Source organism: Oncorhynchus nerka, linkage group LG27 (assembly GCF_034236695.1).
Source record: "Oncorhynchus nerka isolate Pitt River linkage group LG27, Oner_Uvic_2.0, whole genome shotgun sequence".
NCBI classification, from domain to species: Eukaryota; Metazoa; Chordata; class Actinopteri; order Salmoniformes; family Salmonidae; genus Oncorhynchus; species Oncorhynchus nerka.
Genome location: NC_088422.1, coordinates 46,259,855 through 46,272,560, shown reverse-complemented (window position 1 = coordinate 46,272,560; position 12,706 = coordinate 46,259,855). Strand labels below are relative to the sequence as shown.

The window sequence follows — 12,706 nt, the reverse complement described above, 5'->3', positions numbered from 1 at the left end:
GTTTAACTTGCTACCAGACTATTTGTAAAATGATTACAAAGCAAATTCAGGGAGATTAGATTCATATTGGTCTAAACTTTAATCCAGAGCTCAAAATTGTGACCGAAATCCTTGAATTTGCGACCCTTTGACTTGGCAGTGCGACACCAATTTTTTAAATTGCTTTAGCTGGTTACGTTAGTTTTTGGTTCATTTTTGTATTTTTTTAATGAAGATTTATTCCAACATCAATCGGTATGCAACAATGGGCATGTAAACCAGGTATTCAAAAAGTTTGATCCGAAGTCTTAGTTGACTTTGTGATGCGCAATTCACCCATCATGCGCTGTTTGAATGAACATTATCTAAAGGCGTTCACCAAACAGCTTCCCAATTAAATGTTGACTGCAAAGTAGGCCTACCTGGCAGAATGATATCATAATGATTTGTATCAATTGCCCGGCATTTGTTTAACAAACTCCGCCATCACATCATGCAGTCTACACTGTACAGTACAAAAACGCAGCTAGCCAAACACAACTATCTCTTCTGGTGTGGTTTAAGCATTGTTAGAATATGCAGTTTTTGTAGTATAATAAATATAGATATATTTCAAGAGTGAAAAACTGAAAAAACGTTGAGAAACTGGGAAAGATTAAATAGGGCCCTGTTCAAAATCGCTAACAAGTAACACCCTTTTTGAGATTGCGTAAAGGTTATATTTTTCCCTCCAAACAATAAATGCAAATATGATATTGTCAAGTTAAAATGTCATTCTGTTTGAGGGTATGTAATTATAAGCTACTTGCTCAGCCCACAAATTAAAGATGACATTTAAATGATGTGCGAATCATCTGCTTTTAATTACATACCCTCCAAACAAAATTACATTTTAACTAGACAATATCATACATACAGTGGGGCAAAAAAGTATTTAGTCAGCCACCAATTGTGCAAGTTCTCCCACTTAAAAAAGATGAGAGAGGCCTGTAATTTTCATCATAGGTACACTTCAACTATGACAGACAAAATGAGAAAAAAAAATCCAGAAAATCACATTGTAGGATTTTTAATGAATTTATTTGCAAATTATGGTGGATGAACAATGTGTTGGATATGGCACAGAGCTAACTCTGATGTCCCTGTATCATCTCAGGTTGCAGAAAGGTGTGCGCCTAGCTCAGAAGGCAGACTACCCTGCTTATGGGGGTACGGGGCCCCATTCCTATGACAACAATGTGGTGAGTACAGAACACAATCGCATTACAAAGTCATGGTTACAATATAAATCATATAAAAAATATAAAAAATTATCCTACGTTATCTTTCCATTTAGTTTGTATTTTTATTCATCGCTTTTTGCCTTTGTTTATTTTTTTATCACCTTCATTTTATTGTTTTCCTGTAAAGTGTGTTTCAATTTCCAATGCAATACTAATCACAATGAAACAATCTCACGTTCTGTACAATAATGTTCTATTGAAACACTTCCACATGGCACCTGCTTTTTATATAGTCTGTTTAAAAATAGTGTACTGTGTAGGGAGTAGGGTGCCACCATGCCCTCATGTAATCATATGCCTTGCCTGCAGCCTGGGGATAAGAGGTTGGCTCAGAGTGCGCAGATGTACCACTACCAACACCAGAAACAGCAGATGCTCTCCCTGGAGAAGTGAGTCATGCCCCTGGCCTTCTAGCTCCACTCCGTCTGTCTGTCTTGTCTGCTACGTAACCAGACTTACCTGTCTGCCGTCTGTCCCTGGCTGTCTGAAAATGTTACCAGCTGTCAATTCCTTGTTTCCTCTTTTGTAAAGCTACTTGGTGGTGCTCCAAAGTGTTTTACCAGGAATTGAGGGGGAAAAGGACAGAGGAAGAAGGCTATTAACGTTTCCAGACACGGCCCACGTCTCGCCTCTCCTCCTCTTCCCTCCCTTCTCCCTTGTCTTCCCGTCAGTCTGTATCAGGGTGAATTGTAGGTTGTGGTGTGATGTTTGGATACCTCCATGACTCCAGTTTTCTGTTCTTTGTTTTTCCTTCAGACAACGGGATGAGCCAAAGGTGCCTGACTCTGTGGCCACGTCAGATGAGGAGAATGAGGACGGGGATTTCACGGTGTACGAGTGTCCTGGATTGGCCCCAGTAAGAGACAGACACACATAGTGTACTATGCAGGCATGGTAGAGGCAACGACACACGACTGATATCCAATATATATTTACCTCCTAGTTTGAATACATTTGAGTTAAATACTGTACATTTACTTTGAATACAATTTTATAAATAGTAGGCTACAGACTTCTCTTATTTTCTCTCTCGCATTTGCTTTACTGGCTTGACGTATTGCTACATATTGCCAAAGCACACTGTTGAATTAGAAAATAGAGTAATTAACAATAGAAAATGAACAGGTTATATAAATCAGAACAGAATTATCAAGTAACCATTTTAATCAGGGGGGGGGATAAATGGACTCCATACTACTAATCATAGATTTATAAACTACACAGTCTTCCTCATCTCATGGCAGGTTGTCATTAACTCTCTCTCTCTCTTTAGACGGGGGAAATGGAGGTGAAGAATCCTTTGTTTGATGATTCCACCCTTCAGCGGAGCCACAAGTAACCCTGACCACCCTGGACATTCTGATATGCACCTATAAAAGATGTCATCCTACACGTACAGGAAGATCAAATCACACTTAATTACTCAAACATCTACAAATACACATCGGGTTTCTCTATACCTAGCCTGTCTCACACGATACACTCCTAACACGGTAGGGCGGCAGGTTTGTAAGGAGAGAAGGAATGAGCGGAGGTTGTGAGAAAGACGGACTTGAAAAGGAGGAGGAAGAGAAGCGGTGGACTGTATGGACATTGTGTCTGAATGGCAGATTGAAGTGGCATGCAGGTGAATCTCCTTTTGGATCGGACTGATATCTCTCGCACTTAGAAAACCTACACGACGTTGTACCTTTCCGTCTGGCCTAAAATATCCATTCCTTCGTATTTTGTTATGTTTATCTTATCTCTGGTGTAATTGATCCTGTAAAATTCTCTCTGTTTTTTTTCTGTCAAACATGTGCACACATCAACCAACAAACTGACTGAGAGATTATGTGTATGATGATGGATAACATTCTCCGAGTACTGCTCTCCCCTTCAGTCCTTTGCGCTGTCTCACCCCTGTACAGAGGAACTTCTGGGTCGTATTCACTAGAAATCAAACAGAAGAAAATTGACAAAGGGACTATACATGAACTTTTCCAACAAGAAATGCTGTTTTCTTTTTCCATTGCAAAATGTATCGCTACAGTGTGCGCTAATGAATACAACCCTGCTTCATACGACAGATACCCACAGACAGCTTCAAGGAGAACAGTGAACTACAGTGGGAAAATAAAGATGTGTTATGGGCCTATAGGTAGCTGTAGACTTGAAAACTGGTCTTAGAAATAATTATGGAACTGCAGATGTTAGTTCAAGCCTTTAGAAACGAAGAATGGTTGGCATAGTACAATTATAAGGCTGTCAATGCTAATCATTGGCCAGACTAAATGGCTGCATTACAAAAGTCACCTCATTCCCTACATACACACATTTATATATATAGGGAATAAAGTTCCATTAATTATGCATCTTAAATATCTGAAACTCATCATTGACTTTCTAATAATTTAACTTTAAAAAATAAATAATTTGTATTTTATTTTACTGTTTCATGTACACATGCAGTGCATACGGTAAACCTGACCTGTTAAAGCTCTCTTATATAGCCATTATATTATCATTATATATGGTCCCTCTATGCATGACTTGATGACACTGGGTTCTGCTGAAAAGGGATAAAAGTCTATATGCATTTATGATTGTTATTCAAGTTTCCTGTGTAAACTTGCTTCTGATATCTAGATAACGTGAATGATTTCAAAGGAATTTGGTTCCTCTTTTACAGAACTCTGAAACAGAGCAACCCCATCGTGTACACATATTTGTCCCCATGATTTGTGATGACGTTCATGTAAATAGCCACTGACGTGTACTGTACAGAGATGGCCAACTGTCACTAATGATGTATTTGTACACATTATTAGTCTATATTTCTGATTGCTGTGTCAAATGAACCACCGTTTGCTTTAGCCTAATGTGAGACCCAAATTGCACCCCAATCTTTTGTATCGTGCGTTTACTTTTTATGAAAGCCCGATAGGGCCTGGTCAAAAGGGTCGCACTATAGGGGAAAGGGTGCTCTTTGGAGCACACGAGTCTTTTCAGAAGTTGCCTATTGCCGTTGTCTCTCAGGAATGCCGATGTCATTAGCTCTTCTATGTACTTAACCATTTCTCTTACTCTCTGCCTCAACTCTCATACTGAATGAAAAGGTAGTCCGACACGTACTGTAACATGAATGATTTGTGGATGCAGTTTTATTTTATTTGCCCAGTTAGGCTTCAAGAACAATGTATGTGAGATAGAAAGAGGATACTCTTAGAATGGACCCGTCCGTTGATGTAGGCCTAGATGACTCGTGAAGATGCTGAACATCAAACCTTGACTGTTTTACCACATACCTAGAGGTAACTGTCAAAATAAAGAGAACCCCCAATGCAAAGTGTCTTAATTGGAAGTGTTGCCACCACGAGCCTCCAGAACGGCTTCAATGCACTTTGGCATAGGTTCTACAAGTGTCTGGACCTCTTTTGGAGGGCTGTGACACCATTCTTCCACAATAAATTCCAGAATAGGAATTTTGTTGATGGTGGTAGAAAACGCTGTCTCAAGCACTGCACCAGAATCTCCCATAAGTGTTCAATTTGGTTGAGATCTGGTGACAGAGAGACACACACACACACACCAGCTTTAAACCCCCTATGCTCTTTCAATGTCACAGATTTCTGATTCTAGACATTGTAGCCAAAATAATGACCAACTTGACATTTTTATACATGACCCAAAACATGATGGGATGTTAACTGCTTAAAGCCCAGTGCAGTCAAATGTTTTATATATACACTGAATGCACAAAACATTAGGAACACATTCCTAATATTGAATTGCACCCATTTTTGCCCTCCGAACTGCCTCAATTCGACAGGTCATGGACTCTACAAGGTGTTGAAAGTGTTCCACAGGGATGCTGGCCCATGTTGACTCCAATGCTTCCCACAGTTGTGTCAAGTTCGCTGGATGTCCTTTGGGTGGTGGACCATTTTTGATACACACAGGAAACTGCAGTTCTTGACACTCAAACCGGTGTGCCTGGAACCTGCTACCAGTTCAAAGGCACTTAAATATTTTTTCTTGCCCATTCAGCCTCTGAATGGCACACATACTCAATTGTCTCAAGGCTTAAAAAGCATTCTTTAACCTGTCTCCTCCCCCTTCATCTTCACTGTTTGAAGTGGATTTTAACAGGGGACATCAATAAGAGTTCATACCTTTCACCTGGATTCACCTGGTCAGTCTGTCATCGATTTCCACACTGAGGTTAGAATAACACTAAAATTGTGAAAATGATCATTCCCTTTTAGTGTAAGAGCTGCCTGAAATGTTCAGCCTACTGTAGTTTTGGCCTGCCTGGAGTTCCAAACCTCTGCCAATAACAGCTAGTTTTCAGTTTTCCCCTCCTCACTCAGACCAATCCCAGACAGTCCTAGCAAAATTCTTGTTTGAGAAGTTGTTCTTTGCTAAGAAGCTATGTTTGTTTATTTTTGATCATTTTAATTGAACACAATCACAGTAAGGCACTTAATTGTTACCCAGAAATGATTTAATATTGAGAGAAGCATCTGTTTTGTACCTTTAAGGAACCACACCTGTGTGGAAGCACCTGCCTTCAATATACAGTACTTGTATCCCTCATTTACTCAAGTGTCTCCTTTATTTTGGCAGTTACCTGTACATCAATACTGTCCCCTAGGCCCTATGGTTGCAAAATGCTGATAACCTAACCAAAATTCCTAGGTTTTCCATAAATCTTTGTTGAAGGATTTGACATTTTGCTCTTTGCTTGCTTTCACGAATGTGGATGGTTAAGAATCTCCAGGAGTGACTAGTGACTACCCTTTTTTTACAGTAAACCACCCTCCCGGACTAGAGGGTAATTAACACACCAACCCTGAGAGACGAACAACCTCTTTTACTACTACTGGGATTGTTGAACATGATGCATGAAGACATATCAGAAAAATGTAATAATATAAATATTTGATCTTAACTGCGACATGGTCTGCTGTGCTGTGTTTTTTATGACATAATGGACAATCTTGTTGGAAGATGATCTAAAGCTTCAAGTGAAGATTGTTTTTAAAAGAAAATCAAGCAAAAATACTAGATGTGATGCAAACATCAATCTGGGATCTCATGAGAGAATCAAAATATACAAGTACCAGTCAAAAATTGGACACACCTACTCATTCCAGTCTTTTTCTTTATTTGTACTATTTTATACAATTGTAGAATAATAGTGAAGACATCAAAACTATGAAATAAAGCATATGGAATCATGTAGTAAGCTAAAAAGTTTTAAATGAGCCCTTTTTGGTAAAAGTCCATATTATGGTGGGAACAGCTCAAATAAGCAAAGAGAAACGACAGTCCATCATTACTTTAAGACATGAAGGTCAGTCAATCTGGAAAATTTCAAAAACTTTGACAAATTCTTCAAGTGCAGTTGCAAAAACCATCAAGCATTATGATGAAACTGGCTCTCATGAAGACCGCCACAGGAAAGGAAGACCCAGAGTTACCTCTGCTGCACAGGATAAACTGATTAGAGTTAACTGCACCTCAGATTGCAACCCAAATAAATGCTTCACCGAATTCAAGTAAGGGACACATCTCAACATCAACTGTTCAGAGAGGACTGCGTGAATCAGGCCTTCATGATCGAATTGCTGCAAAGAAACTACTACTAAAGGACACCAATAATAAGAAGAGACTTGCTTGGGCCAAGAAACACGAGCAATGGACATTAGACCGGTGGAAATCTGTCCTTTGGTCTGATGAGTCCAAATGTCTTTGTGAGACACAGAGTAGGTAAATGGATGATCTCTGTGTGAAGCATGGAGGAGGAGGTATGGGGGTGCTTTGCTGGTGACACTGCAATTTAGTTAGAATTCAAGGCACACTTAACCAGCATGGCTACCACAGCATTCTGCAGAAATACGCCATCCCATCTGGTTTGCGCTTAGTGGGACTATCGTTTGTTTTTCAACAGGAATATGACCCAACACCTCCAGGCTGTGTAAGGGCTATTTTACCAAAAGGGAAAGTGCATCAGATGACCTGGCCTCCACAATCACCCGATCTCAACCCAATTGAGATGACTTGGGATGAGTTGGACCGCAGAGTGAAGGAAAAGCAGACCAAAAGTGCTCAGCATAAGTGGGAACTCCTTCAAGACTGTTGGAGAAGCATTGCAGGTGAAGATGGTTGAAACAATGCCGAGAGTGTGCAAAGCTGTCATTAAGGCAAAGGGTGGCTACTTTGAAGAATCTCAAATATAGAATATACAGTATTTGGATTTGTTTAACACTTTTTTGGTTACTGCATGATTCCATGTGTGTTATTTCATAGTTTTGATGTCTTCACTATTATTCTACAATGTAGAAAATAGTAAAAATAAAGAAACACCCTGGATTGAGTAGGTGTGTCCAAATTTTTGACTGGTACTGTATGTTAATAGCCTATAAAACAATTAATGATTTATTCTAAACTCAAGAAATCCAGTGGTGGAAAAAGTACCCAATTGTCATCCTTGAGTAAAAGTAAAGATACCTTAATTGAAAATGACTCAAGCTAAAGAGAAAGTCACCCAGTAAAATACTACTTGTGTAAAAGTCTAAAAGTGTTTGGTTTTAAATGTACTTAAGTATCAAACGTAAATGTAATTGCTAAAATATACTTAAGTATCAAAATATACTTCAGTATTATACATAAGCAAAGCAGACAGCACAATTTTCTTGTTTTTTAAATTTACGGATAGCCAGGGGCACACTCCAACACTCAGATATAATTCACAAACATAAATGGTCACCGTGTCTAAACACATATGGGACACAATTTGAGGGGTTTTAAATGATATTATTAGTAACCAATCAGATCAGTAACCAATCAGATCAATAGGACTGTAGATGTTTTCAAAGTGAGGAGAAAAAGACAGGAAATGTTGATATTTTGAGAGGAAAGCATTTGTGTTTAGTGAGTCGCCAGATCAGTGGCAGTAGGGATAGCCAGGGATGTTCTCTTGATAAGTGCGTGAACTGGATCACTTTCTTGTCCTTCTAAGCATTCAAGTACTTTTGGGTGTCGGGTAAAGTGTATGGAGTAAAAAGTACATTTATTTTGGAATCTAGTGAAGTAAAAGTAAACCATTTTGAAAATATAAATAGTAAAGTACAGATACCCCCCCAAAAACTAGTTAAGTTGTATTTTTACTTAAGTACTTTACACCACTGAAGAAATGTAAAAAGCATATCTTTATTGTTTCCATATGTTATTCAGTTTTTAGGCAATCATGACATCTGGTGGCCAGAGCTATATGTGCATAGTGGTCAATTATTGTTCCCTGAATCCATAGATATAGAGATTATAAAGCAACATCTCCAGAAACTAAGTGTGTATTCCAAATGGCACACTATTCCCTATAAATTTCACTATGTAGGTAATAGGGTACCATTTGAGATGCAACGTTGGTGTGTGTAACTTTCATTGGAACTAGAAATCCAATAATATGCATCACTATTGGTCATACAGTTACATCAGGTTACAGAGGAGGTAGTTTGAATTGAGTGACATGCAGAACTTTTAATGCACAGTAATCTCTCTGAGAGGGATTGCGTGAGTATTGGCACAGGGATTTTGTTTATGGTTTACTATTCTTTTTCAGGGGAAAAGAAACAGGGGTTGACCCAGAAGGACTTGGGAGGAGAGAGAACAGCCTCAATTGGTGTGATCTGGAAAACCCTGAACCAAGTGTGATGGAGGACATTCATCAGCCTATTCTCCCCATAAGAGCCAAGGGCTTAAATCGAGTAAGTCATGCTAAGGTTGGCAACTGACTTGCATTAGTCATTATGCCTAAAGAAAGGGTATGAACTATACTGTATGCTTAAAACTTCAATAAAAAAAAACTTCAATAAAAAAGGACGAAAAAGAAAATGATGGAAATAAGGAAATGACACAACCGTGTCGGCTAGCTAGACCATGGTGCAATGGTAATGGCACAAGACAATGTTGTCTTTCCCGACAATAATATTGAGGGTAAGCTTTCATAGATTCAATATTACTGCCGGGAAAGACATTGTCTTGTGCCATTACAATTGCATCATGGTCTAGCTAGCCTGCACGGTTGTGTCATTTCCTTATTTCCATTTTTTCCCCTCCTTTTTTTATTGAAGTTTTAAAAAGCATACATTTTTACAAAAGTGAAACCGCTCTGAATCCCGAAAATCCCTTGTTTGTCCTCTGAGCCTTCCCTATCCCTCCCACTTGCCCACCCACATTTGTCAACCTGATTAGCTCCAGAAAAAAACACATACTACGTACTACTAATAATAAATCAAAGCATCTAACATATGAACTAAACATTTATTGTGTCAGAAATATGGGTGTTAGAGGAATGACTTCCCTTTCCTGTGGTGTTTCTGAATTAGGGAACAAAAGTCAATGTTGTAATGTCATCAAGATGATGGGAAAGTGGCCCACCACCAGGACTGAACCAAATCAAATCAAATGTATTTATATAGCCCTTCTTACATCAGCTGATATCTCAAAGTGCTGTACAGAAACCCAGCCTGAAACCCCAAACAGCAAGCAATGCAGGTGCAGAAGCACTGAATGCATTTCAAGTTTCACTGCAGACTGCTGTTTTGCATGGGGGAAAAAACAGGCTACTGTACAAGTTCTTGAACATATTGTAGTACAAAACAACCTACAGTAGCAAAAGCATCTGTGATGTTATCTACTGGCCCATGCCTCCAGATCGTAGTACACCTTGTTACCTGGTAGTCTTTGATAGTTGACACAGATATTACAGAGCCTCTCTCTCCAGTCTGTGTACATCTTGATTCTATGTGTCTGACGCCACTTGAAGTAACCCTCGTAGCGTCCTCTGTCTGTGGCCAACTGCTGTAGGAAGACAGCCAGCCCCTCTGTGCTATTGAAGTCACTGACATGGATGAACGAGCCTGGTGGCACAAGGGCCTCATAGTTAGCCCGAGTGGGCCCCAGAACCACAGGTACTGCCCCTGCTTGGTAGGCATTCCTCCACAACTTCTCAGTTATGTAGTCCAATGCCACTGAGTTTTCAAAAGCCAGGTAGAAGTTACAGTGGCCAATGGTAGGTATCAGCCTTTGGTCGGTCAGTGGCCTCTTTGACCAGTGTCCATACACCTCTATGGGAATGTACTTCCTCAGGCTCTGGTAGACTTGACTCCTGGCATGGTCCGGCCTGTAGTTGCTGACCACCCAGCTGGCCAGACAAGCCCCCTTCTTGGGGATCACATAGCTGCTACCGTTACTGATACCGTTATGTGGAACCGGAACTATCTTCCCATAGGGCATGGATATGTCAGCGTCGCCTCGGTAGCTCATGGTCCAGTTGAACAGTCCGTTGTACTGGGTCAGGTTGCCATTGTGCACCGGGGGCTCAAGGGACAGCCAGAGCCAGCGCTGGGAGACTGACCGGGGGAGGTGGAGAGGCAGGGCAGAGCGGCCTGTCTTCAGCTCATGGTGGTGGAAGACCACCACGTCTGCCTGGGGGAACAGGGAGGTGTTGTCACTGAGGAGGCAGTCTGGGATAGCGTACTCGTCGCTGCACACATCTCCCTCCAGGCTGTAGGGACGGCCGAAGGGCCAGTGCCACAGCAGGATGGTGAGGTTCCTGGGTTCGTGTTGATGAGCGGTCCCTGTCTGAGCCAGCAGTAGGAGCCTCTGGTGGAGCATATAAGAGGAGATGCTGAGGATCATAATGGCTGAGAGGAACAGGGGCTTGGAGGCAGTCATCTCTGACCCAGGGGATGATAGGCAGGCAACAGACTGACTGGTGGAATTGCGGCGTACTTTCGTTTCGTCCAGAATCACACAATCTCCTCGGGATTGTTACTCAAATAGTGTAATATTTCCTCCCTGGTAAGACAATAAGATAAATTAGTATGCAATAAATTCAAGGGCCCAATCAAAACGCTTAGGAAAAGCATACATTTTCTAAGTCTGATTCGGGTCTTTAAAGAATAGGGTTGGAAGAAGCTCTTGGAGTTCCTTATAAATACAGACATGAACAATATGGCACAAGCATTTCGCTACACTCGCATTAACATCTGCTAACCATGTGTATGTGACAAATAAAAATTGAAATAGTCACTTTTAAATAGTCAATTTCAGGAAACTGCATCAGCTCCACTTTCACCTCTGCAATACCACTTCCTCTCACTTCTTTCTATTTTTAAGATCAAAATCACACTCATCATCAGTATTTCACAATCACTGGAACAGTTAAATACATTAAGTACAGCAAATTACTAGCCTTACCGAAGATGGAATATACAATATCTGAGGATTGATTAATTGATTCAAGTAATCAGAAAATATTCATATATCACTACAAATGGGAATCTCTCTTTTTTTTCCACATAGCCCATGTACATTAAACATTTTCTGCCTCTTCCATATAGTTTCAAAGGAGATGAAATGACAGTCAGAGGAACAGAAATGGTTTCAGATGGTACTTGTTGAAGTGCTCTTGATTTGTGCTGATTCGTGCGGCGTGAAATATAATGTGGACGCCTGAATGGCCTCCTGCTGTGTGTGGCTATGTAATGAGATACAATGTATCATGCTGTGCATAACAAGAACCTTATTCTCCTGCCTTCCCAGACCCCTACACTCTTAGAAGAAATGATTCCAAAAGGGTTGTTCAGCTGTCCCGTTAGGAGAACACATTTTGGTTCCAGGGAAAACCCTTTTGGGTTCCACATAGAACCCTTTTGGGTTTTATGTACATCCCTCTGTGGAGAGGGTTCTACATGGAACCCAAAAGGGTTCTACCTGGAACCAAAAAGGGTTATTCAAAGCGTTCTCCTATGGGGACAGCCAAAGAACCATTTAAGGTTTGAGATAGCACCTTTTTTTCTAAGAGTGTAGCATTCAGAACCATTGCATTCAGCGTGCATAACGACACATCACAGAGATGCCCCAAAAAGGCCGCAACAACAAACATTTGATCGAATGCATAGATACTCTTTTATTTAGTGTTCTCCCTGGTAGTAAGCCATGCCATCAGCGGTTATTTTTAAAAATGTACCCAGATGAGCATCCCATTCCATAGAACCCTTTTAATAGCGCTGGCGTTGTTAGAATACGTGTTAGATATTACTGCACTGTCGGAACTAGAAGCACAGGCATTTCGCTACACTCACATTAACCTCTGCTAACCATGTGTATGTGACCAATAAAACTGGATTTGATTTGATTTGGCAAATAGAGATGTCTCCCGACACCAAGGCTCAATTGTACTCACCTGGGTGAGGTCCGAAGGGCGTCTGTCAGCGTTTGCGGTCCTGTGGAGGTAAGACTCACTGAAGATGACTTTTCTCCTGTGAGATTATATAGTAACGTAGGCAGCGGCACATACCAGTGTGTAGGAAATCCTGTTTTTACCCCCTTTTTTTTGCTCCCTTTTCACCGCATCATCTTTCTGTTCTCTCTCAACATGCACTTACCACAGA

The 12,706-nt window shown here is 40.5% G+C and overlaps 2 protein-coding genes across 2 annotated transcripts in view; one reads left to right on the top strand and one right to left on the bottom strand.

Moving 5' to 3' along the window:
* The window catches only part of npdc1b (neural proliferation, differentiation and control, 1b), a 52,415-nt gene extending 46,214 nt beyond the window's left edge, over window positions 1–6,201 (top strand). Inside the window, exons 6-9 of the mRNA XM_029638414.2 lie at window positions 1,136–1,220; window positions 1,572–1,651; window positions 2,019–2,118; window positions 2,536–6,201. Of these exons, the coding sequence (XP_029494274.1) occupies window positions 1,136–1,220; window positions 1,572–1,651; window positions 2,019–2,118; window positions 2,536–2,601 (331 nt within the window). The 3' untranslated portion in view covers window positions 2,602–6,201. The remainder of the gene's footprint in view (window positions 1–1,135; window positions 1,221–1,571; window positions 1,652–2,018; window positions 2,119–2,535) is intronic.
* Window positions 6,202–8,440: 2,239 nt separating this feature from the next.
* Window positions 8,441–12,706, bottom strand: LOC115111886 (alpha-(1,3)-fucosyltransferase 7-like). Its single transcript, XM_029638412.2, has 2 exons — window positions 12,499–12,706; window positions 8,441–11,108 (listed from the first exon to the last, which is right to left on the bottom strand). The coding sequence occupies exon 2, from the start codon at window positions 10,983–10,985 to the stop codon at window positions 9,939–9,941; it is 1,047 nt and encodes a 348-aa protein (XP_029494272.2). The 5' UTR covers window positions 10,986–11,108; window positions 12,499–12,706; the 3' UTR covers window positions 8,441–9,938.